This window comes from Carcharhinus amblyrhynchos, chromosome 15 (assembly GCF_965287045.1).
Source record: "Carcharhinus amblyrhynchos chromosome 15, sCarAmb.v2.hapA, whole genome shotgun sequence".
NCBI lineage: Eukaryota > Metazoa > Chordata > Chondrichthyes > Carcharhiniformes > Carcharhinidae > Carcharhinus > Carcharhinus amblyrhynchos.
The window spans coordinates 69,816,379-69,842,749 of record NC_137338.1 but is presented as its reverse complement, the minus strand read 5'-3'; the positions used below and the strand labels follow the sequence as shown (position 1 = coordinate 69,842,749).

At 46.0% G+C, this 26,371-nt stretch overlaps 1 protein-coding gene across 1 annotated transcript in view; it reads left to right on the top strand.

The window, feature by feature from the left end:
• The window catches only part of grk1a (G protein-coupled receptor kinase 1 a), an 82,956-nt gene that overhangs the window by 44,985 nt on the left and 11,600 nt on the right, over nt 1-26,371 (top strand). Inside the window, exons 2-5 of the mRNA XM_080204154.1 lie at nt 2,696-2,823; nt 17,964-18,121; nt 20,795-20,878; nt 21,053-21,177. Of these exons, the coding sequence (XP_080060280.1) occupies nt 2,696-2,823; nt 17,964-18,121; nt 20,795-20,878; nt 21,053-21,177 (495 nt within the window). The remainder of the gene's footprint in view (nt 1-2,695; nt 2,824-17,963; nt 18,122-20,794; nt 20,879-21,052; nt 21,178-26,371) is intronic.

Below are 26,371 nucleotides of genomic sequence, written 5' to 3'. Positions count from 1 at the left end.
TGCTAAATTGACCCTAGTGTCTGTTGCTCTCTGTTCCTCTCCTGCTACAACACATGCTGCTTTCCTGCCTCATGTACTCCTCCTATTCCTTGTCCATACCAAGGGCAGTACGGGGGGGGGGGGGGGCCATGATCAAACATTCTCTCTCTCAGGCTGACTCCTGGAAGGTGGAGAAACATTTGTATCATTCAGGTGAAGTCCAAAACACATTTGCAGAAGGTGCTGCTTAGGTGGATTGGTTATACTACATTTTCCTCAGTGAACAGGTGCCAGAGTGTGGTGACTGGGGGATTTTCACAGCAACCTTCATTGCAGGATTAATTCCTTGTGAACTACTTGTGACGAACAAATAAACTTTATATTGCTCAAGAGCTGTTAAAACCTTGACAAATTCCCCCAGAAAGCCTCCCGACGTATCTCAAATCTCCAGCAGTAATGAAAATGAAGTGATCCCTGTCTCATGAAGACCCACTTGACGTCCATGCCAGAGCTGTGTTTACGCCCAGTCAGCGGTTGCTATTAGGGTTAAAGACATTCAGATCAGCCCCCAAAATAAACATTAGAATTGGAGTAAGCCATTCAGTCCCTCGAGCCTGCTCCGTCATTCAATAAGATCACGGCAGAACTGATTGTGACCTCAAATCCACATTCCCTTCCCCCTTCCTCTCCCCCAACCACAATAACCTTTGAATCCCTTGTTAGCCCATTGACCTTTGCCTTAAATATGTTCACTGACCCTCCCTCCGCCACTCTCTGGGGAAGAAAGATCCAAAGTTCCTCAGAGAAATAATGTCTTCTCATCTCTGTCTTACACAGGAGACTTGTTTTCCTGGTTCCAGTCTCTCGCACGAGGGGAAATATCCTCTCAGCATCCACCCTGTCAAACCCTTTCAGGATCTTATATGTTTCAATAAAATCACCTCTCATTCTTCTGAACTCCAATGGGTACAGATCCAGCCTGTCCAACTCTTCCTTAGAAAATACCCCTCCATCCCAAGGATCAGTTGAGTGAACCTTTTCTAAACTGTTTCCAGTGCAATTATATCCTTCCTTAAGTTAGGAGGCCAAAACTGTACACAGTTCTCCAGATCTAATCTCACCAACACCCTGTATAACTGTAGCAAAATCTCACTACTTTTATATTCCATTTCCTTTTGCAATAAACAAAAACATGCCATTTAACTTCCTAATCACTTGCTCTAGCTGCATACTGACATTACTTGAAGCAGTTCTTGATCAATAAGGGGATCGCGGGTTATGGGGAGAAGCAAGGAGAATGGGAATGAGAATCATATCAGCCTTGATTGAATGATGGAGCAGACTCGATGGGCCGAATGGCCTAATTCTGCTGCTATATCTTATGGTCTTTTTCTGATTCATGTATCAGGACAGACAGATCCCTCTGTGCCTCAGAGATCTGTAATCTTTCTCCGTTTAAATAAAATGCTGCTTTCCTCCCGATGTGGATAAGTTCACATTTTCCCACATTATACTACAATTTTTTGCCAATCCACTTAACCTATCCAAGTTCCTTTGCAAACTCCTTATGTCCTCTTCACAACTGACTTTCTCACCTATCTTTGTGCGAGCAGCTAATTTAGCAATCACACATTTGGTCCTTTCATTCATCTCATTAATAGTAATTATAAATAGTTGAAATCCCAGTATTGATCCTATGACACTCCACTCATCACAACTTGCCAACCAGAAAATGACCCATTTATGCATACTCTGCTTCCTGTTGGCTAAGAAATCCTCTATCCATACTAATACAGTACTCCCTACACTGTGTACTTTTATTTTGTGGAGTAAGCTTTGATGTGGCACTTTGTGAAATCCTTCTGAAAATCCAAGTGCACCACATCCACAGGTTCCCCTTTACCCATGTTGCTTGTTACTTACTCAAAGAACTTCAATAAATTAGTCAAACACGATTTCCCTTTCACAATTCCATATAGACTCTGCAAGATTGCACTGAGATTTTCTAAGCTATAACCAGCTTAGTCTGATTCCAGCAATTTTTCTACTCGATATTAAGCTAACTGGCTTTCTGTCTGCCTCCTTTTTTGTATAGAAGAGTCACATTTGCTATTTTCCCTAAATTGGAATGTAGGGAATGTTGGAAAAGTAAAACCAATGCATCTATTATCTCAGCAGCCACTTCTTGTCAGACCCTAGGAACTGGGGACTTGTTAGCCTATAGTTCCAATAATTTTCTGAGTACTATTCCCCTCGTGATTAATAGTTCCTCTCTCCTGATTCACAATTATTTCTAGGATGTTACTAGTATAGATGCAAAATATCTGTTCAGTTCCTCCAACATTTCCTGATTTTTCCATTATTAATTCCCCATTCTCACCCATTAGTCTCATGAAGAAGACATTTTCAGTAGCGCTCCATCTCTTAGTGACTCTCCAGGTGGCCATTTTTAGCACAGACTTCAAACAAGATGGCTTCTTGGGTTAACCATGGACTAAACCAGAACTCAAGAAGCCACCCTGGAGGTTCTTTAACACTTGAATGCATTGCTCAAAACCCCCCACCCAGTGTCTGGAACAAGGAGACACAGGCAGAAGATGGAACAGAAAATAATGCATGTAGACAATAAGAATTGTTGCTCTTCCTTTGACTACTTATCTCCAGTTTCCTGATAAGGAAAGTGACTGGACTAACTGGGCTGGTCTTTCTTTTCCAGGGTGCTATAGTGGAGAAGAGGATCCTTGCCAGAGTGCACAGTCGCTTCATCGTCTCCCTAGCTTACGCCTTTCAGACCAAAGCGGACCTGTGCCTGGTGATGACCATCATGAATGGGGGAGATCTGAGGTAAACACTCTTCTCTGAGAGATTGCGCAGTGGTTGTGGTGTCTGTCTCTTTAAGACAGCAGCTTGGGGACTGAGAACAAATGATCTCCACCCAGAGAGTGGTGTCCTCCCTCAGGCAGAATACATCTGGCAGCCATGTAGTAAACATGTAAGGACTGCTGCTCCAAGGCAGCCTCGAGGTGTGAAACTCTTTACCTAGTTTCTCTTTACGAATAAAATATTGTTTATTCCTAACAACGCCTGAAGTGCTACAACTTAACAGATTGCGCAAAAGCACAGAGTCTTAGCAAGCAGCAAGGCAACTAGTTTCTCCATTCACCATATCATCCAAATACAATTATTTTGTACTCTCTCTCCATCATCCATACCCAAACGAGATTTAAAACCTTCCACAACAACAGCAGAAAATGCTGGAAAAGCTCAGTAGGTCTGACAGCATCTGTGGAGGCAGAATAGAGAAAACCTTGAGAGCTGATGGCAAAGAAAATCAGGGAAAATGCCGGGAAAATCTCAGCAGGTCAGGCAGCGTCTGTAAGCAGAGAAAAGAGCTGACGTTTTGACGTCAAAGCTAAAAGGCATAGAAAGCGGGAGATATTTATATTGCCAAGTGAGAGAATGAAACAGGCACAAAAACAAGAGAAAAGGCTGCTAATGGCAGTCCATAGAGAGACTAGAAGGTGTGAAAGGCCAAACAGCAGAGAAGCTGAGATCAGACAGTAAGCTGTGACAGACAAAGATATAGGGGGAGGGGGAAAATGGGTGGGAGAGAGGTACAATCTATGAGGTTGGCGGGGGGGGGGGGGGGTCTGTAATTGGATAAAGGGAATGTAAATAAAATAGAAATAGATGTAGAATCCCTACAGTGCAAAGGAGGCCATTTGGCCCATCATGTCTGCACCCTCCTGACCCCTATCCTCAAAACCACGCATATTTACCCTTCTAGTCCCCCTGACACTAAGGGGCAATTTAGCATGGTCAATCCACCTAATCCACACATCTTTGGACCGTGGGAGGAAACCGGAGCCACCCGGAGAAAACCCACGCAGAAACAGGAAGAATGTGCAGACCCCACAGAGGTAGTGCCCCAAGCCGGGTCCCTGACGCTGTGAGGCAGCAATGGTAATGATAAAGGTTGAGTATGGTGCTAAAAGCGTCCATTAACAGATCAGAATGTGTGAATGGCAGAACAAGGGTGCAGATTGGCAAAAGGACAGCCTGAGGAATGTGGTAATTAGATCAGGGAGTGAGGGGTTGGGGGAGATTGGGGAGGGGGGAGGCTGGGGTTGGGGGAGATTGGGAAGACAAGATGGAGGGTGAGATCTCAGAAGTGCTGTCAGACTTGCTGAGTTTTTCCAGCATGTTCTGTTTTGTGTTTAAAAACCCCATGAAAGCAAATTTGCATCACTGGCTCATCTCAGAAGCTTCAGAATTAATCAACGTTCTGGAAACAAACTGAACACCCAATTATCATAGCAAGGCCCCACAAATAGCCCATGAGATGGACTGAGCTTCAAATCTGTTTTGGTGATCCTGGTGAACGTTGGCCAGGAAAATATTCTTTATTCTTTTCTAGGCACGCAGTATTTGTTGTCCATCCCTAATTGCCCTCGAACTGAGTGCCGTAGTAGGCCATTTTGGGGGGCAGTTAAGAGTCAACTACATTGCTGTGGGTCTGGAGTCACGTGTAGGCCAGTCGAGGTAAGGACGGCAGATTTCCTTCCCTAAAGGGCGTTAGTGAACCAGATAAGTGTTTACAGCGATCAGCAATTGTTTCATGGTCACCATTATTGGTGGCAGGGTAGCTGATCGGTGGTGGTGGGGGGAGAAAGCATTCGGGGCTGGCCATGGGTGGGGTGAGGAGGCCAGACCGGGGCTGGCCATGGCGGTGAGGAGGGAGGGGTCAGGGCTGGCCATGGGGGGTCGGTGACTGGGGCGGGCCCCTAGGTTTGGGGAGTCGGATGAGTCGGGTGGGGAGGGGAGTTGGGAAACAGAGTGCCTGATTTTCGTTCCAATAAGTACGTCCTTGAAACAGGTGGGAAATTCTCCTGTTTTCCCACCTGTTGGGCACTTAAGTTTTTTTGGCAGGATCCCGGCCAAAGATCTTTCCAAGCAGGAAAGTGTGATTACTAACAACATCTGGGAACTAAAGACAACAAGGACACATGGCATACACCGCCATAAGATCAGGAGATGTTCACCGATGATTGCACAATGTTCAGCACCTTTCGCGATATCTCAGATACTAAAACAGTCCAGGTTCAAATGTAACAAGATCTGGACAATATCCAGGCTTGGGCTGATAAGTGGCAAGTAACAGTCGCACTACACAAATACCAGGCAATGACCATCACCAATAAGAGACACTCTAACCACCGCCCCTTGACATTCAATGCTGTTACCATCACTGAATCTCCCACTGTCAACATCCTTGGGGTTACCATTGACCAGAAACTCAACTGGACTCACCACATAATCACAATGGCTACTTGAGCAGGTCAGAGGCTAGGAATACTGCAGTGAGTAACTCAGCTCCTGACTCCCCAGAGCCTGTCCACCATCTACAAGGCACAAGTAATGGAATACTTCCCACTTTCCTGGATAGGTGCAGCTCCAACAACACTCAAGAAGCTTGACGCCATCCAGGAAAAAGCGGTCTGCTTGATTGGCACCCCATCCACAAACATCCGCTCCCTCTATCACCGACACTCAGTAGTGGCAGTGTGTACCATCTACAAGATGCAATTCACCAAAGATCCTTAGAACATAGAACATTACAGCGCAGTACAGGCCCTTTGGCCCTCGATGTTGCGCCGACCAGTGGAACCAATCTAATGACCCTCGAACCTAAACTATTCCAATGTTATCCATATGCCTATTCACTGACCATTTGAACGCCCTTAAAGTTGGCGAGTCCACAACTGCTGCAGGCAGGGCATTCCACGACCTTACTACCCTCTGAGTAAAGAACCTACCTCTGACATCCGTCCTATAATTACCACCCCTTAATTTAAAGCTATGTCCCCTTGTGTTAGCCATCACCATCTGAGGTAAAAGGCTCTCACTGTCCACCCTATCCAATCCTTTGATCATCTTGTTTGCCTCAATTAGGTCACCTCGTAACCTTCTTCTCTCTAATGAAAATAACCTCAAGTCCCTCAGCCTTTCCTCATAAGACCTTCCCACCATACCAGGCAACATCCTGGTAAACCTCCTCTGCACCCTTTCCAATGCCTCCACATCTTTCTTATAATGCGGCGACCAGAACTGTACGCAATACTCCAAGTGCGGCCGCACCAGAGTTTTGTACAGTTGTAACATGACCTCACGGCTCCGAAATTCAATCCCTCTACCAATAAAAGCTAACACACCGTACGCCTTCTTAACAACCTTAAGCAGCACCTTCGGAACCCACCACTACTCCCACCTGGAAGGCAAAGAGTTGCAGGTACCTGGGAACCCCACTACCTGCAAGTTCCCCTCCAAGCATCTCACTATCCTGATTTGGAAAATTTATCGCCGTTCCTTCGCAGTCACTGGATCAAAATTCTGGAATTCCCTCCCTAATGGCACTGTGGGTCAACCCGTGGACCGCAGCATTTTAAAAGGGCAGCTCACCACCAAGGGCATCTAGAGATGGGCAATAAATGCTGGCCAGCCAGCGAAGCCCATGTCACACGAACAAATTAACACAAACACAAACTTTCAAAAAGCCTTTCAAAAATGGCAAAACATCCCAAGGGACGTCACAGGACTGTTAATAACAAACTATTGAGGATAGACTGTGACAAAATATGAATAAGCTTCCAGTCGGGAGACTAAATGGCAAATCGGAAAAGTGTAAGGAGGTATACTTTGGGGAGGATGAATAAGGAGGCTCCTATTCCTTGGGAAGTAAATGGAGAAGAGCTTTTTTAAGGTAATGAAGATGGTTAACACATCCTTACAATGTGGAAACATTGTGTCTTGCTTTCAAAGTGCTTTTTTTTTCTCAGTTATTGTCCTTACTGAACTGATTGCAGGCTGGCAGTTTACACAGCTTCCTTCTTGCCAAGGGTCACATGACCAAAGAAGTCAAGGTTAAAGATAACAGTGCAGGTTAGTGATCAGTCTGAGTGTCACCAGAAAGCGACAGGTAGGGACAGATCATGTGAACATTATATTGCATCAAGGACTCGTACTAACTAGGAGAGGGGAGGGTTCCAAGATGGAAGGCTAAAAGAAACCAGGGGTATATGAGGGAGCAGTGGCACAGGATAGTGAGGGTGAACTAGACTGTTGTAGTGTGACAAACAACGGCAAGAAATGTAAGCAAAAATAAGTAACACACAGCAAATCCAGAATTGTAAACAACTAAGGAAAGTTCATTTATTAGTCACAAGTACATTAACACCGCAATGAAGTTACTGTCAAAATCCCCTAGTCACCTGCTTGGGTAGACTGACGGAGAATTTAGCATGGCCGGTCCTCCTAACTAACATGTCTTTTGGACTGTGATTGGAAATCGGAGCTCCCGGAGGAAACCCAAGCAGACACGGGGAGAATGTGCACTCTCCACACAGATAGTGACATAAGCTGGGAATCGAACCCGGGTCTCTGGTGCTGTGAGGCAGCGGTGCTAACCACTGTGCTACTGTGCCGTCCTGTAAAAAATCAAAGTTAAATGTACTTTATCTGAATGTACGACGCATTTGTAACAAGATAGGTGAGTTGATAGCACAGATTGCAACATATAACAATACATGATGCATTAGCTATTACAGAAGTGTGGTTGAAGGGTGAGCAGGACCGGATGCTCAACATTCCAGGGTATACAATGGTCTAAAAGAGCATGACAAAGGGGAATGAAGGTGGGGTAGCGTTGTTAATCAAAGAAGATTTCAGAGCTGTGCTGAGTTGTGATATAAAGGCAGTGGAGAGTGATGTAGAATCAGTTTGGGTTGAAATCATGAATAGCAGAGGAAGGAAAGCAAGGGTGGGAGTAGTCCACAGACCCCCAAAATGTGAACTTCCAAGAAGTCAGAGCACAAATGGGGAGTGTGTTTGAAGGGAACTGCAATTATCATAGGAGATTTTAATCTGCTAATTGATTGGACAAATCAGCAAAGTAATATAGAAGAATTTGTGGAATGCATCAGGGATTGCTTTTTAGAGCAGTACATTGTGCAACATACCCAAGAATGGGTTATTTTAGATTCGGTTTTATATAATGAAGAAGGATTAATCTGTTGGTTAAGGATCCCGTGGGGACACTGATGCAATATGAAATAATTCTCAATACAGTTTGAGGGTGAACATCATAAGCCCATAACCTGTGTCTTCAACTTAAATAAGGGCAATTCGAAAGGTATGAGGGAGGAGTTGTCTAAGGTGAACTGGATAAACAAGCTAAGAGGCAGGTCAGTGGATGAGCAGTGGCAGGTATTCAAACAGCTGTTCCAAAATGCACGGCAAAAGTTTATCCCAATCAAAAAGAGGGATTCCATGAAAAAGATGCAAAATCCATGGTTAGTTAACACAGGAGGTCAAGGATAATGTTAAGTTGAAAAACAGGCTGTACGCGATGGCAAGGGATAGCGGTAGCCCAGAGGACTGAGAGGTTTTTAGGATCCAGCAGCAAAAGACTCATAAGAGAGAAAATGAATTTTGAGAAAAAACTTGCATTCAGCATATAAACAAACAGTAAGAGCTTCTATGGATATACAAATAGGAAGCGGGTGGCTAAGGTAAATTGGTAACAGTGAGCAAAGAAATAGCAGATATGCTAAATACATTCTCAGCATGGAAGACATCGCAAATATCCTTAAGATATCAAATACTTACAAAAGTGTCAATCACAAGGGGTAGACTATTCAGGGCTAAGGTGGACAAGTTGCCAGGACCCGATGAACTGCACACTAAGGTTTTAATGGAAGTGGCTGCAGAGATAGTGGACCCATTGGTTAAAATTATTGTAACTCATTAAATTCCTGGAAGGTACCAGAAGATTGGAAAACAGCCAGTGTGACTCCCTTGTTCAAAAAGTGAGAAAGACGGGGAACTATAGGCCAGTTAGTTCAACATTCATTTGACAAATTTGCTTGAATTCTTTGAGAATGTAATAGGGAGGGTAGATAGAGGGGTACCTGTGGATGTAGTGTATTTAGATTTCCAAAAGGCATTTGACAAGGTGCCGCATATAAGGCTGATGCATAAAATAAAGCCCATGGAATTGGGGAAATGTTAGCATGGATTGAAAATGGTTATTACGTAGAAAACAAAGAGTAGGAATAAAGAACCTTTTCAGGGTGGGAAAGATATAACTAGTGGAGTACCGCAGGGATCAGTTCTTGGCCCGCAATTGTTCATTATTTACATTAATGACCTGGAGGAAGGCATATAAGGTTTCCAAATTTGTCGATGGTACAAATATAGGCGGAATGGCAGGTTGTGATGAGAAAATTGTGATTCTACAAAGAGATGAAGATAGATTGGAAGATTGGGTGAAAACCTGACAAATGGAGTTTAATGTGGGGAAGTGTGAGGTTATACACTGTGGTAGGAGGAATCAAAAGGCAGAGTAACTAAATGGAGAGAGACTGAAGGTGGGTGAAATACAGAGGGATTTAGGTGTTCTAGTACATGAATGACAAAGAACTAGCAAGCAGATCCAAAAAGTAGTTAAGAAGGCAAACGGCATTTTGGCCTTTATTGCTAAAGGATTGAAGTTTAAAAAGAGGGAGGTTTTTGTTGCAATTTCACAAGGTATTGGTGAGGCCTCACCTGGAATACTGGGTAGAGTTTTGGTCTACTTACTTCAAAGAGGATATAGTAATGTTGGAGGCCGTCCAATCAATAGAGGCTAAACAGTCTGAGACTGTATTCCTTGGTGGTTAGAAGAGTGGGAAAGGATCTTATTCAAACAAAATACTTGGGGGGGTTCACATGGTTGATGGTAGAGGGAGGCAGAGGCTGGATCGTTAGAAATATTTAAAGTGGAAATGGATAAATGTTTGACAGATCAAGGAATAGAGGACTATGGGGAATTGGCGCTGAATAGGAACTGAGGCTGGCATAGGTCAGCCATGCCCGTATTAAATGGTGGGGCAGGCTTGAAGGTCTGGTGGCTCACTCCTGCTTCTATTTCTTGTATGTGTTCTAACTACAGCACACCAGATAGGACATTTAATATTGTTGCATTTCAGAAACCCAAACATCCTCCATTTTCTAATGAACAAATATTCCAAATGTCCCCATTTTTGCTAACAAACAGAGGATGTATTTGCTGGCTCAGTCATGTGAAACTGCGAGTTCCCCAAGTTACCCAGTACACACTGTTCTCATGATTAACAACCATGTGTTCTATTAGTCAGTCTCTGCGCTTACTTTGCACATATAGACTTTGAATCATGCAGATCTTTTAATGGTATGCAAGCACATTGTCATTGTCCATCTGTCCTGGTAATGTTCCCTGTCCAGGGAGTGTCATTCATGTGGCACTGGTTGCCTTGGTATCCTGTTGTTATTTCCATTGCCATTACTGGGGATGTGGGGACCCCTGGGACTGATGGTAGCTTTGTACTCCATACAACAGGTCAGAGTCCTTCTCTCTGGCTGACTGATGGTGGTGAATGAGTCACTTTGCACGCTGTAAATCTGTGCCTGTGGTTACAGGGTCATTCACTTCCACCACGCACAGTCGAGGTGACAATTTCTCTATGCACATCTCCTGCTGGGAGCGTTGAAGGTCTATACCCTGACTGGCTCTCCAGTACTCAGCTCTGCAATGGTTTGGCAATCTTGTCAAACTGGAATTCAGCTTCCTGCTGTTTCACCTTGATCTTTCTTCGTGCCGTCAGTTCTGCTTCCGCTTTAAGTAGCTTTTTTGCAGTTAGAAGAATAGTTTACAGCAAACATCAGCCTTTGGACCTGACTATTTTCAATGCCTTTGGTGGGTTTCTCCACCCGAGGATCGCCTCATGTACATAGACCAGGTTTGCTCAATTTCTTGTTGATTCCCATGGCAATTTTCATTGCTGCCTCAGTCTTTCCATTCAACTGGGAATAACGTGGAGATAGTGTGTAGTGTTGAATATCCTCTGTGGATGGACTGAATTATCCACTTGTAAACTGAGGGCCGTTGTCACTCACTACAATGTCTGGAATGACATACCAACTGAAGTGAGGTTTCAGGCACTCTATTTCTCCTGTACTTGGAATAGTAATCAATGCAAAAAGGTAATTAATTCCTGCTGGAGTGAAGAGGTTTTACTCCCAGCTTCGTCCATGATCTGTCTGGATCACGATGCACCATCAACGGCTTTCTAGTTTGTTTAGCTTTGTACTTGTTGCACTGGCCAATATGGTCTTTAATTTCGTTGCTCATCTCCGACTACTGGAGCACTTCCCTTCCCTTTCTCAGACTCAATTCAATTCTTCAATGGCTTGCATGGATGTACTTCAGCATCTCTCCTCTCATCTCCTTGGAGATGAAAACACTATTTCCTTTGTGCCACATGCCATCTTGGGTTGTCAATTCAACTCGAGTATGCCCAGCATACTTGACCACCTCATGATCACCCTTGCATTCTTGATACCCTCAGGTCACCCTGTCGTACTTGGAGAGTTGCACTATGTTGGGTAGAGCAAGATGCTGGTCCATCAGATCAATTACTCCGCTGGATTCATGACTTCCAGATCACATTGAGCTGTTCCTTCATGCTGAATCTCTGTCAGCACATTCAGGGTTACCAGTACAAGATTTAGACTTGCTGCGATTGAGATGAGTAGCTATGAAACTCTGAGAACCCAATGCAATGGAAAGGGGGAAGATCTCATTTGTTCTCTCGGTTTGAGTATTGTGCCATTATATGGTCTCAACCTCACATCTGAGTTCTCCAGTTTCTAATCACTATTTTGTACTGGTCTGTGAAGATCATTATGTTGCATGATGCATCAGTGTTTATCTGGCACTTCATGTTCACTTGATACTCTCTTTCAGTTATTATTGTAACAGTGACAAACCATTCCTCACCCACAGACAAGATGGAATTAAGCTGTTCAGTGGTGTATAGTGCTTCATCAGACCCTTCTTCTGATAGTTCCCCAGTGATTATCTGTATTGGTGTGTTTTGCTTTTGTTCTTGCCAAACACTAGTGTATGAGATGATTCTGCTCGCAGATAAAACACTTTCCCCACTCTAGGCAATCCTTCTTTTCCTCTCGTCTCCATCCTCCGCAGTATTTGCGTCCTGCCCTTTGTCTGTGACTGATCAATTCTTTCCACCTATTATGTCTCTCAATGCTGTACATCTCCCGGTCTGCTCTATCATACATACGTTCTAACTGGTGTTTTACAAGCTTTGCATTTTGACACACAATCACTTTTCTGAGTGTAAGATCCTCCCCTTGCAGTAGATGTTCTCTCTCTGGGTGTCTTGAATGCCTAAGAGTATTCTATCTTTAATCAGATCATATTTTAGCTGTCCGAGTCACATGATTCTGCTAGCTCTGTTACTGCGAAAGCTTACCATTTAATAGGTTATTTTCCCCTTGAGCTCTAGCATTGAATGTATAGCATTCATAAGTTATGGGGCTCAAAGCATTTGTTTAAGGCTTTCAAAATCTTTGTCAACTTGTCAACAATTTACAGCAGTAAATCCTGAAGATTTAAGAATGTGGCTACTCTTATTGGTTCTGGTTTGTTAATTCACCCTATTTCCAGCTTGTAGTTGTTGCAAATGAAAATAAACTGCCAGTTCTGCCACATATTACTTTCCAATTGGACAGGCGCTGGGAAGAGGAGGTTTACTGCCATTATTTGCAGCCTTGACTCTGGTATGTGTTTGCTTTTCCATACCTTCACTTTTAGCAAATGTTTGTCTTTCTGAGCTGCATCTGCGCTGCAGAATTTCCAGGATTTCAAACGTCTATTTCAGTTCCACTTCCTGAAATGATTGCGGTGCTTGCCAATCTGACTTCTTTAGTGAACTGAATGTAGGATTATAGATTACTCATCTTCTCTCCTGGCCAAGATCACACGACTATGGCAAGACAGATAGAACGTAGAGATTTGCTGCATTTCAAAGCCCAAGGAGTCCCCTCTTTTTACCAAATAAAAGATCCAAACACATGGTTACTTTTTAGAGCAATAAAATTGAAAAGCAGAGAGATTATGTTAACTGTATAAAGAATCTTGGGTTGAATCACCCAGACAGTAAATGTTGGCTCCATTCCTTCCCTACAGCTGCTGTCAGACCTGCTGAGATTTTCCAGCATTTCTATTTCAGTTTCAGATTCCATCACCGCAGTATTTTGCTTTCACCTTGGTGAGACCATGCTGAATATCGTGCATAATTCTAGCATCCGTATTATTATTGAAGCACGGGAAAAACCAAAAGAAAAATGATAGGAACTGAAAGTTCCTAGCCATCAGAAAGACTTAACCAGTGGGAACCTCTCTCCAGGAAAGATTAAGAGGTGACCTGAGAGACAGATCTTTAAAATGGTGAAGTGGTTCAACAGGGTAAACATAGGGGTGGTATTTCCATTTGTGTGATGGATGGGGCAGAGAGGTTCCTGAACTGTGAGTTGTCACTGGTGAGCAACTGGGGGCTCTGTGCTCCGAGGAAGCGATGGTGGCTGATGGAGGCTCAGATTTGACAGTCCTGGGATTGAATGTGAGATCCCCTTTAAGCATATGCAATCTTTTATATTTTGCCTGTGGGTGTGAGTCTGAGGCCCGGTCACTGATCCCAGTGGGGCTTGCAAATTGGGAAGTGTCGTAGTTGTTCTTTCTGTGTCCGTACCCCCTGCTATTTGAACCTCCATCTCTCTCAGCAACTGCACTCCCAGTTTTCCCTCTGGGCCCACTCCACAAAAACGGGGTCACGGCAGAGAACGGTTTGGCCATCAAGAAAAAACCGTGGCTAATAAACCCAATAAGGAACGCGGGAGAAATTTTTTCACATTGTGTGGTAATGTCTTTGAACAAGGATTCTAGAGGTCTGAGCTAATGTTCCGGACATGACAAATGGGAGCCGGGCGGATTAAAATTCAATTAATTAAATAAAAAAGCTAGTCTTGGTAATTATGAACCATTGGCAATTGTTGTTTAAAACCAATTTGATTCACTAATGCTGTTTAGGGAAGGAAATCTGCCACCCTTACTTGGTCTAGCCTACATGTGACTCCATGACGCTTACCAATTTGGTTGATGTTTAATGGGCGTCTGAAATGAAAACAAACCACTCGTTTGAACCAAACTGCTACTGAAAGGTTAAAATAGAATAAAACCAGACAGCTGCCTCAGCACTGGAAGTGACAAAGGTGTACCCTGTCAACTGGCCCTGCCAAGTTGTCCTTCTCAACTTCTGGGGGCTGGTGCTGATATTGGGGGAGCTGTTCCACAGACTAGTCAAGCAACATATTCATACCCACGGAATCCTGGGAGGCATGGTGGCACAGTGGTTAGCACTGCTGCCTCACAGCACCAGGGACCCGGGTTCAATTCTCACCTCGGGTAACTGTCTGGGTGGATTTGCACCGTCTCCTTGCGCCTGTGTAGGTTTCCTCCCACAGTCCAAAGCTGTGCAGGTTAGGTGGATTGGCCATGCTAAATTGCCCCATGTTGTCAGTGGGACTAGCAGGGTAAATATGTGAGGTTACAGAGATAGGACATAAGAAATAGGAGCAGGAGTAGGCCATCTAGCCCTTCGAGCCTGCCCCACCATTCAATAAGATCATGGCTGATCTGAAGTGGATCAGTTCCAGTTACCCGCCTGCTCCCCATAACCCTTAATTCCCTTATCAATCAGAAATCTATCTACCCGTGACTTAAACATATTCAACGAGGTAGCCTCCACCGCTTCAATGGGCAGAGAATTCCAGAGATTCACCACCCTTTGAGTGAAGAAGTTCCTCCTCAACTCTGTTCTAAATGGCCCCCCCTTATCTTGAGGCTGTGCCCTCTAGTCCTGCTGTCCTTTCTAAGCGGGAAGAATCTCTCTACCTCTACCCTATCCATCCCTTTCATTAACTTAAATGTCTCTGTAAGATCCCCCCTCAGCCTTCTAAACTCCAACGAGTACAGGCCCAGTCTATTCAATCTCTCTTCACAGGCCAACCCCCTCATCTCCGGTATCAGCCTAGTGAACCTTCTCTGCACTCCCTCCAAGGCCAATATATCCTTTCGCAAATAAGGGGACCAAAACTGCACACAGTACTCCAGTTGCGGCCTCACCAGTGCCCCGTACAGTTGCAGCAAGACCTCCCTGCTTTTATATTCTATCCCCCTCATGATAAAGGCCCTGGGTGGGATTGTGGTCGGTGACCTGATGGACTAAATGGCCTCTTCCTGCACTGTAGGGATTCTTTGATTACAGATGATGTCCCAGACACTGTCCCAGTGGCAGGACAGACAGACCAGAGGTAGCAGCACAGTGACATATAGGCAGGGTGGCATGGTCCTGGTAGCGCTCAGCATTGAGCCTGGATCACGTGATGTCTGATGGCCTCAGATCAAACCCGGGCAAGGAAACCATCTGCTGAATATCATTAACTGACCCCCTCCCCACCATCAGCTGATGAATCAGTGTTCCTCCATGTTGAAACTTGATTGAAAGAAGCACTGAGCACAAGCACAGGAAACACTGTGGGTAGGGAGGGGGCGCCAATGCCCATCACCAAGAATAGCTCAATATCATCACGATTAGGCGAGCTGGTTGAATCCTGAAGAATGTTTCTGCCGCGTTTGCCCTGTGACAGGTGCTGAGGATTCAGGCTTGTAGGTTTCTCAGTCACATCTTCAAAAACCGTGCTGCCACCATGTTACATTTTTCTTTTTGTTTTTAACATGTAATTATATAACAGGAATGAGTAAAATTATTATCTGGGTTCTTTATTTGAAGAGAAGACAAGATACAAATATAGGAGGCTAATTATCCATGTTTGACTCCCACTATCTATTGCTGTAGATGAAACTCAGCAGATATGTGGGAAAACCACCACTTAGATATTCCCCTCCGAGTCACTCAGCACCCTGACTTGGAAATATATCACCATTCCTTCACTGTCCCTGCGTCAAAATCCTGGAACTCCCTCCCTAACAGCACAGTGTAGAGGGAGCTTAACTCTGTATCTAACCCCGTGCTCTACATGTCCTGGGAATGTTTGATAGGGTACAGTGTAGAGGGAGCTTTACTCTGTATCTAACCCCGTGCTGTACCTGTCCTGGGAGTGTTTGATAGGGTACAGTGTAGAGAGAGCTTTACTCTGTATCTAACCCCGTGCTGTACCTGTCCTGGGAATGTTTGATGGGGTACAGTGTAGAGGGAGCTTTACTCTGTATCTAACCCCGTGCTGTACCTGTCCTGGGAATGTTTGATGGGGTACAGTGTAGAGGGAGCTTTACTCTGTATTTAACCCCATGCTGTACATGTCCTGGGAGTGTTTGATGGGGTACAGTGTAGAGGGAGCTTTACTCTGCATCTAACCCCATGCTGTACCTGTCCTGGGAGTGTTTGATGGGGTACAGTGTAGAGGGAGCTTTACTCTGTATCTAACCCCATGCTGTACCTGTCCTGGGAATGTTTGATGGGGTACAGTGTAGAGGGAGCTTCACTCTGTATCTAACCCTGTGCTGTACCTGTCCTGGGAATGTTTGATGGGGTACAGTGTAGAGGGAGCTTTACTCTGCATCTAACCCCATGCTGTACCTGTCCTGGGAGTGTTTGATGGGGTACAGTGTAGAGGGAGCTTTACTCTGCATCTAACCCCATGCTGTAGATGTCCTGGGAATGTTTGATGGGGTACAGTGTAGAGGGAGCTTTACTTTGCTCTGTATCTAACCCTGTGCTATACCTGTCCTGGGAATGTTTGATGGGGTACAGTGTAGAGGGAGCTTTACTTTACTCTGTATCTAACCCTGTGCTATATCTGTCCTGGGAATGTTTGATGGGGTACAGTGTAGAGGGAGCTTTACTTTACTCTGTATCTAACCCTGTGCTATATCTGTCCTGGGAATGTTTGATGCGATACAGTGTAGAGGGAGCTTTACTTTGCTCTGTATCTAACCCCGTGCTGCACCTATCCTGGGAGCGTTTGATGGGGGACCATGTAAAGAGAGCTTTACTCTGTATCTAAGCCTGTGCTGCAGTCCCTTCACCTCAGGGACTGCAGCAGTCCAAGAGGCAGTTCAGCACCACCTTCTCAAGGGCAATTAGGAATGGGCAATAAATGCTGGCCTAGCCAGAGAAGCCCACACCCTGTGAAAGAGTAGAAGGAAACACAAAGCACGATCTTCTCTTGTATGATACCTGCAAGGTGTCATACAATAAGTCATAGCCAAGCCACAACACTGTGGCTTGTAAGAGAATGGCGTTGAATTCTGCTGCAAGTTTTAGGTGGCCATGTTCATTCACAATGTCGGGGAGAGTCTGGTCGAGGTGACCACAGACATAGTCTAGGGCTGTCCTTGATATCCTATTTGTGGAAGAGGGTTGCTGGCCTTTCTTGGAGATTGTGGATCACAATTAATAGGGAAATCAAACCCTGGAGCATCTATTTATGGATCCCTCACCAGATCTTAGTTATCATATGTAGTGTTTGGAATGTAGAACTCCCCGTCACAGGGAGTTTGTCATAGCGAGTATTTGAATAATAAAGATGGATTTAGGGGGAATCTAGGTAAATACAAGACAGAGATCAAAGAATCTCTTGATATCACTAGAACAGAATCAAATAGAATAGAATAAAATCCCTACAGTCCATTGAGCCTGCATCAACTACAGTCCCCCTGACACTAAAGTGCAACTTAGCATGTCTAATCATTCTAACCTGCACATCTTTGGACTGTGGGACGAAACTGGATCACCCAGCGGAAACCCATGCAAAAACAGGGAGAACGTGCAAACTCCACCCAAGGCTGGAATTGAACCTGGGTCCCTGGCACTGTGAGTCAGCAGTGCTAACCACTGTGCCACCCATACGGTGAACTGAAGATGGATGGGAGGTGCCTGGTGTGGAGCACAAACACCAGTACAGACCAGATGGGTTGGAGAGCTGAAGGGTTGGTTCTTGTGCTGTAAATTTGATGCACTTCTCTGTAATCCAGTGAGTTTCTTGTTTGCGCCCACGGTGAGGTTCCTGTCACTTGCTCTCTCCAGATACCACATCTACAACGTTGATGAGAACAATCCGGGTTTTGACGAGAAGAGAGCCTGTTTTTACACGGCCCAGATTGTCTGCGGCATGGAGCACCTTCACCAATCCAGGATTATCTATCGTGATCTGAAGCCAGAGAACGTTCTCCTTGACAACGAGGGTGAGCTCTAGTGTGTGCATGTGTGTGCAGTTCGATTTGAAAGCGTGCTTGAACTTTGACCCCAGGCACAGGGATCACGATGGATGATGTCAAGAGAGGATCAGCACAAGAGTTAGGACTGGAGTAGGCCATTCAGCCCCTCAAGCCTTCTCCACTGATAGCCATAGCCACTATCAATATCCTGGGGGTTACCATTGAGCAGAAACTGAGGTGGCCATATAATATTTTGGCCACCAGTGTAAGTCAGAGGCTGGGAATTCTATACTCACCTCCTGACCCCTCCAAATCCTGTCCACCATCTACAAGGCACAAGTCAGGAGTATGATGGAATACTCCCCACTTGCCTTGATGAGCGCAACTCCCACAACGCTCGAGAAGTTTGACATATCCAGGACAAGGCAGGGTTGTTACCCCTTCCACCACTGATGGACAGTGGCAGCCGTGTGTACCATCTACAGGATGCACTGTAAGAACTCAACAAGGTTCCTTAGACAGCACCTTCCAAACCCACAACCACTGTCATTTAGAAGGACAAGGACAGATGGCGCATGGGAATGCTACCACCTGATTCCCTCCAAGCTGCTCACCACCCGGACTTAGAAATATCTCGTCACGGGTCAAAATCCTGGAATTCCCTCCCTAACAGCACTGTGGGTGTGCCTACCACACGTGGACTGCAGGTCAGCAGTCTTGGCGGGTGCAGGGGGCGTTTAGCAGTTGGCATAGTTTCATGATCTCAGGGGGGTGAAGCACTGGATGGGGGAATGGGGGGACCTGAAGGATGTGGGACCAGAGGGTAGGATAAGGTGAGATGGGATGCGTGCAGGGGATCAAGCAGGGGGTAGAGGGGAACTGAGAGCGGCGGTTGGGAGGTGTTCAGCGTGGGGAGGGGGCATTTGGCAATGGGTAACCAATATTCCAACAACTCCCCCTCCCCAGCACCCTCACTACCCCATTGGATTGATCCCGAAATGTGAAGATCCTCTCCGAGAGTTTGGTTGTAACTGAGTGTGAATGGTATCAAAGCAGAATTCTTGAAGAGGTGCCGATTATTCTTAAAGGGAAAGTTGCACTTGTAACCAGGAGATGGATTTAGGGTTAGAATTGGGCTACTCATGGCCCATTGATCAGACATTTACTGCCCTACTAATACAGTGTGTGGGAATTGCAGACGCACCTCTGTCAGATGTGAACTGGAATTAAAATGTTAATTCATGGCAAAGTCTGAAACAGGAGTTATACACCCTTTTTAGAAGCAAATCTTGGGCCTCGTGACTGTCTGACTCCAGCCAGCACTCTGTAAAACTGGTCTTCCCAAATTTCCTACACGAACCCCACCATGCACCAACTCCGATTCAACCGTCCCAGCCTGCAGCTCACCCCGAGATGTGGTCTGGACTCCCCCTCCGCCCCACTCCTCAATCCTCCTCTCCTCCGATTCAATCCCCAGCCCTAGCTTCTATCCTCTGAGAAGCCGAAGTGACATTAGCAACAATCCCATTCATGACCTCCCCTGCTCCAGACTCCAGCATCGTTATTCATTAAAATGTGACTCCACTGCCTCATCCTTCAGGCTCTGGGGTACGGAAATTCCACAGTCATTGCCACACTACCCAAACTTCTACAGTCTCTGCAAGGGCATCGTGTCACACTGACCAAAGAGCAGCAACACAGACTTTAATACAATGAAATGTCCCCATAGGGGCAACAAAGCCTGACTCTGAGCCACAAAAGGAGATATTAGATCCACTGTCCAAATGCTCGCTTTTATTGAGAGTCTTTAAAGGGGGAAAGTGAAGTTGAGAGGTGTAGGAAGAGAATTCCAGAACAAGAGCCCAAGAGAACCGAAGGCATGGCCTGTGGAGCATCCCCTCTCAGAAATGTTCCACAGGCCAGAATTGAGAGGCACAGGTTTACTCCACCTAACCAACACATCTTTAGACGCTAAGTGGCAAGTTACTATGGCCAATCCACCTAACCTACACATCTCTGGAGTGTGGGAGGAAACCAGAGCTCTCGGAGGAAACCCACACAGACACGGGGAGAATGTGCAAACTCCACACCGAGGCCGCAATTGAACCCGGTCCCTGGCACTGTGCTAACCACTGTGCCACCGAGCCAATCAGCAAGAGCTCAGATAGCTAGTGCCACCTCCAATCGAAAGAGATTTGCATTTATTTAGCAACTTTCACGACTTTGGGAAGATCCAGAAGTATTTCATAATTGATAATTATAACTGACTTCCAAAGTTAATGTTCTAACTGCCAATGTGCATTCAGCAAGACCCTTGAGGCAACAATGAGATGAACTACCAGATAATGAGTAAGAGGTGTTTGCTGAGGGAAACACATTGACCAGAGGAGAGTGGGGAGAGCTGCCCTGCCTCTTCTCCGAACAGAAAGGGAGGCACTGGTGAGTGACTTACAGAGAAACATGGAACTCAGCCAAACCAACTTTCCACACTCTCCAGCCAGAATTCTCCAGTCCCGCCGCAGGGAATGGACATTTGACTGAGTGCCGAATTCTCTGTCCTCTCTGGTAATGGGGTTTACGAGACCGGAGAACTCTGCCTCCTCAGACTGATCTGAGGATTACAGGATGCAGAGAAATGAAGCTTACAACGGGACAGAAGATCTGTTTTGAACAGTTGTGTTGTAACTGGCTGTGTTTCAGGTCACGTCAGAATCTCTGACCTTGGACTTGCGGTCGAACTGGTGGACGATCAGACGAAGATCAAAGGTTATGCGGGAACTCCAGGTACAGACTGCAATTCCTCTGGGAATGAGGGGGAGCACGGGCTAGGGAGAGGGGAGGTGGAGGGAGGGAGGGAGGGAGGGAAGGAGGAGGGGTTTGGGCTTTGGGGGGGGTGGGGTGCCCATGTTGAAGTGGTGAATTCCCATTGGTTAATGATCTGTTGTGTTTCACTTCCAGGTTTTATGGCTCCAGAGTTGCTTAAAGGTTTGGAATATGATTATTCTGTCGACTATTTCACACTGGGAGTCACACTGTATGAGATGATCGCAGCCAAGGGTCCATTCCGATATCGGGGTGAACATGTAAGGATATTTTAAGATATTCTTTAGTCACCCCCACTACACACAAGCCCCCGTTACGCACAAGCCTCCATTGCACACAAGTCTCCATTACACACAAGCCCCCGTTACAGACAAGCCGCCATTACACTCAAAGCACCCCATTACGCACAAAGCACCCCATTACACACAAAGCGCCCCGTTACACACAAAGCGCCCCGTTACACACTAAGCGTCCCATTACACTCAAAGCGCCCCATTACACACAAAGCGCCCCGTTACACACAAAGCGCCCCGTTACACACAAAGCGCCCCGTTACACACAAAGCGCCCCGTTACACACAAAGCATCCCATTACACACAAAGTGCCCGTTACACACAAAGCGCCCTATACACACACACGTCACTCCCAGTTACACACAAACCATACCCAGTTACACACAAACAGCCTCCAGTTACACACAAACTGCTCCCCCATTACAAAGTGCCCCCAGCTACACACAAACCACCCCACCCGGTACATACAAACTGCCCCCAGTTACACACAAACTGCCCCCAGTTACACACAAACTGCTCCCAGTTACACATAAACTGCTTTCAGTTACACACAAACTGCTCCCCAGTTACACACAAACTGCCCCCAGTTACATACAAACTGCTCCCCCATTACACACAAATTGTCCCCAGTTACACACAAACTGCCCCCAGTTACACAGAAACTGCCCCCAATTATACACAAACCACCCCAGTTACACACAAACTGCTCCCCAGTTACACACAAACTGCCCCCAGTTACATACAAACTGCTCCCCCATTACACACAAATTGTCCCCAGTTACACACAAATTGCCCCCAGTTACATACAAAACGCACCCTGTTACACACAAACTGTACCCAGTTACACACAAATCATCCCCTGTTACACACAAACTGCCCCCATCACATACAAACCGTCCCCATTACACGCAAACTCCCATTACACAGGACCCCCTATTACAGAGAAACCCCAATCTGATTGTGGTTTTAACTCTATATTTCTGACTGTCCCCTCTCCTGTAACCCTTGACACTTGTTGAACAAGAATCTGTCTAACTCTGAATATAGTCAGGTCTAGGACCCAGCATCCACTGCTCTCCGAGGGAGAGAGTCCCAAAGATTTAATAAAAGGTGCACCAACCTTTGCTGTTCTGTCTTCCACTGTTTTTTCCTTCAGTGTCAGATTTGCATTTTCCAAACTTCTGGCTCTCTTTTTTTTGCCTTCCTCTTTGCTCTTAGACCTTTCCTTTTGGCTTCACTGTTGGCCAGGTCTGTCTCTGGAAAAGTGTTAACTTACTCCTGTTCTGGAATTACAAAGAAGAAGGAGAACAAAGAAAAGTACAGCATAGTAAAAATATCAGAACACAAGGGCAGGAGTAGACCATCTAGCAGGGTGAATACATGGGGTTACGGGAATAGGGCTGGGTGGAATTGTTGCCAGTGTAGGCTCAATGGGCTGAATGGCCTTCATCAGTAGGGATTCTGATTTTATGATCAGTTCTGACAACGTCACTTTTGAAAATGATGCTTTCTGTTGCTTTCAAGGAGAAGCAACATTTCACTTGCACCTCCTTCAATTTGTTCTCCTGTATTCGCTGCTCCCAATAGAGTCTCCCTGGGGAGACTAAATGCATAATGTGGAGATACCGGCGTTGGACTGGGGTAAACACAGTAAGAAGTCTCACAACACCAGGTTAAAGTCCAACAAGTTTATTTGATAGGAAAAGCCACTAGCTTTCGGAGCTCTGCCCCTTCGTCAGGTAAGTGGGAGTTCTGTGGACAAACAGGGCATATAAAGACACAAACTCAATTTACAAAATAATGGTTGGAATGCGAGTCTTTACAGGTAATCAAGTCTTAAAGATACAGACAATGTGAGTTAAGCACAGGTTAATGAGATGTGTATTGTCTCCAGACAGGACAGTTAGTGAGATTTTGCAAGCCCAGGCAAGTCATGGGGGTTACAGATAGTGTGACATGAACCCAAGATCCTGGTTGAGGCCATCCTCATGTGTGTGGAACTTGGCTATCAGTCTCTGTTCAGCGACTCTGTGTCGTCTGTGTCGTGAACGCTTATCCGACGACCAGAGGCCGAAAGCCCGTGACCACTGAAGTGATCCCCATCAGGAAGAGAACACTCTGGCCTGGTGATTGTCGAGCGGTATTTATTCATCCGTTGTTGTAGCGTCTGCATGGTCCCCCCAGTACTCTATCTCTCGGGACATCCTTTCCTGCAGCGTATCAGGTAGACAATGTTGGCCGAATTGCAAGAGTATGTACCGTGTACCTGGTGGATGGTGTTCTCATGTGAGATGATGGTATCCATGTCGATGATCCGGCACGTCTTGCAGAGGTTGCTGTGGCAGGGCTGTGTGGTGTTGTGGTCACTGTTCTCCTGAAGACTGGGTAGTTTGCTGCGAACAATGGTCTGTTTGAGGTTGTGCTATTGTTTGAAGGCAAGAAGTGGGGTGTGGCGATGGCCTTGGCGAGATGTTCGTCTTCATCAATGACATGTTGAAGGCTCTGGAGAAGATGTTGTAGCTTCTCCGCTCTGGGGAAGTACTGGATGTCCCATGTTTGTCTTCTGAAGAGTTTGGTGCAGTTTTTCGCTGTGGCACGTGGGAACTGTCGATCGTTGAGTTGAGTGCTATATCCTGTTCTTAAGAGGGCATCTTTCAGGGTCTGGAGGTGTCTGTTGGGATCCTCCTCATCTGAGCTGATCCTGTGTATTCGGAGGGCTTGTCCATGGGGGATGGCTTCTTTAACGTGTTCAGGGTGGAAGCTGGAGAAGTGGAGCATTGTGAGGTTATCCGTGGGCTTGTGGTCAGTGAGGTGCTGAGGTGACCGTCCTTGATGGAGATGCATGTGTCCAAGAATGCAACCGATTCTGGAGAGTAGTCCATGGTGAGTCTGATGGTGGGATGGAACTTGTTGATGTCATCATAGAGTCGTTTCAGTGATTGTTCACCATGAGTCCAAAGGATGAAAATGTCATCAACGTATCTTGTGTGTAGCATCAGTTGAAGGTCCTGTGCAGTGAAGAGGTTTTATTCAAACCTATGCATGAAGGTGCTGGCATATTGAGGTGCAAATTTGGTCTCCATGGCTGTTCTGTGTGTCTGGGTGAAGAACCAGTTGTTGAAGATGAAGACATTGTGGTCCAGGATGAAGCGAATGAGTTGTAAAATTGCATCTGGAGATTGGCAGTTGTCGGCGTTGAGTACTGAGGCAGTTGCAGCAATGCCATCATTGTGGGGGATGTTGGTGTAAAGTGCCGAGAGATCTATTGTGACGAGAAGTGCTCCTGGTTCAACTGCTCCATGTGTGCTGAGTTTCTGTAGGAAGTCCACAGTGTCACGACAAAAGCTGGGGGTTCTTTGTACAATGGGTTCCAGGATGCCCTCGACTTAGCCAGAGAGGTTCTCACACAGGGTCCCATTGCCGGATACGATGGGATGGGTTTGCCATGTGTATCTTCGGGAGGCAGAAGAGATCTCCGACACGGGGAGTACGTGGGATGAGAGCACGGAGGGTGCTCTGAAGGTCTGGATCAAATGTCTTGATCAGTCTGTTGAGCTGACGGGTGTGGTCTTTGGTCGGATCTGTGGGTAACTGTCTGTAGTGTTCTTCATTGTTCAGCTGTTGGTACACTTCTTCAATCCATCCTGTTCAGTTAGACGATGGCCCCTCCTTTGTCTGCTGGTTTGATGACAATGTTGTGGTTGCTGTTGAGAGCGTGGATGGTGTTGCATTGTGCTTGGGTGATGTTCGGGGCTGTCTTGTGAGTGAGGCTGATGAATCTGGTGTTGATGCACCTCCTGATGGCTGGAACATACACGTCAAGTCGAGGGCAGCAGCCTTCCAGAGGAGTCCCATTCGACTCTTTCCTCTTCAGTTGCTGTAACGTGGACCTCTGTCAGCTGTTCTGGTTCATTGGCTGTCTCCTTGTATTCGCTGTTGATCTCTTGAGGTTTGTGGAAGAACTCCCGCAGTCTCATTCACCTGATGAATTCCTCTGTGTCTGCTGCAAGACTGATGAGGTGTATTTTGGTGGTGGGGCAAAAATTCACAGGTTTTAAGTCGGTCCGCCTTGTGTCCAACGAGGGGCATACACGCGATGGGTCGTACTTGGGCTGCTCTTGGTTGTTCGAGATTGGCCTAGTGCTTCATGTTGTTAGTGTGTGCTTAAACTGGACCAGATACTGGGCAAGACGACAGCTCAGTGACTATCACTGATTGCTGTGCAGACACATGGATTTGGGCCGGTGTCTGTGGGAGTTTGCACATTCTCCCTGTGCTTGCGTGGGTTTTCTCCGGGTGCTCCGGTTTCCTCCCACACCCCAAAGATGTGCTATTAGGCTGATTGGCAGTAATAAATTGTTCCTAAATTAAAGGTGGAGGCTACCTCGCTAAATATATTTAAGACGCGGGTAGATAGGTTCTTGGTAGGCGAGGGGATTAAGGGTTATGGGGAGAAAGCGGGAAAGTGGAACTGAGCCACGACAGATCAGCCATGATCTTATTGAATGGTGGGGCAGGCTCGAAGGGCTAGATGGCCTACTCCTGCTCCTATTTCTTATGTTCTTATGTTCTTACGGAGCCCTCGGCCGAGGATTTCGATTTCATCTGGTTGAAGTGTGTAGTCCAACAAGTTGACAATGGATTTCCCTGCAGTGGTACTGTTTTCTACTGTGTTACCGGGGGGAGACTAAACGCAGACAGGGTGACCGCTTTGTGGAACATCTTATCTCAGTCCACAAGCATGACTCCAACCTTCCTGTTGCTTGCCACTTTAACCCAGCATTTTGCTCTCGTACCCACATATCTGCCCTTGGCCTGCAGCAGTGAAGCCTAAAGCAAAATGGAGGAGCAGCATCTCATCTTCCGACTGGGCACTTTGCAGCTCTCGGGACTCAACGTTGAGTTCGGCAACTTTAAATTTTCTCCTCTATCTTAAATCCCTTTTCTTTTCATTTGTTTAATATTCCACACCTGCATTGCCTCAATACAAACTTCCATCCCCGCTCACACCAGACCATCTGTTTCTGGTTCTGGAAGTTGCTCCTTCTTGTTGCAGTTTCCACAGCTCAAATATTCTTCCTCCTTTTAGTTCTGACTGAGGGCCAAGGAATCAAAACATTGACTATGTTTCTCTCCTGATAGATGCTGGTGGGTCTGCGGA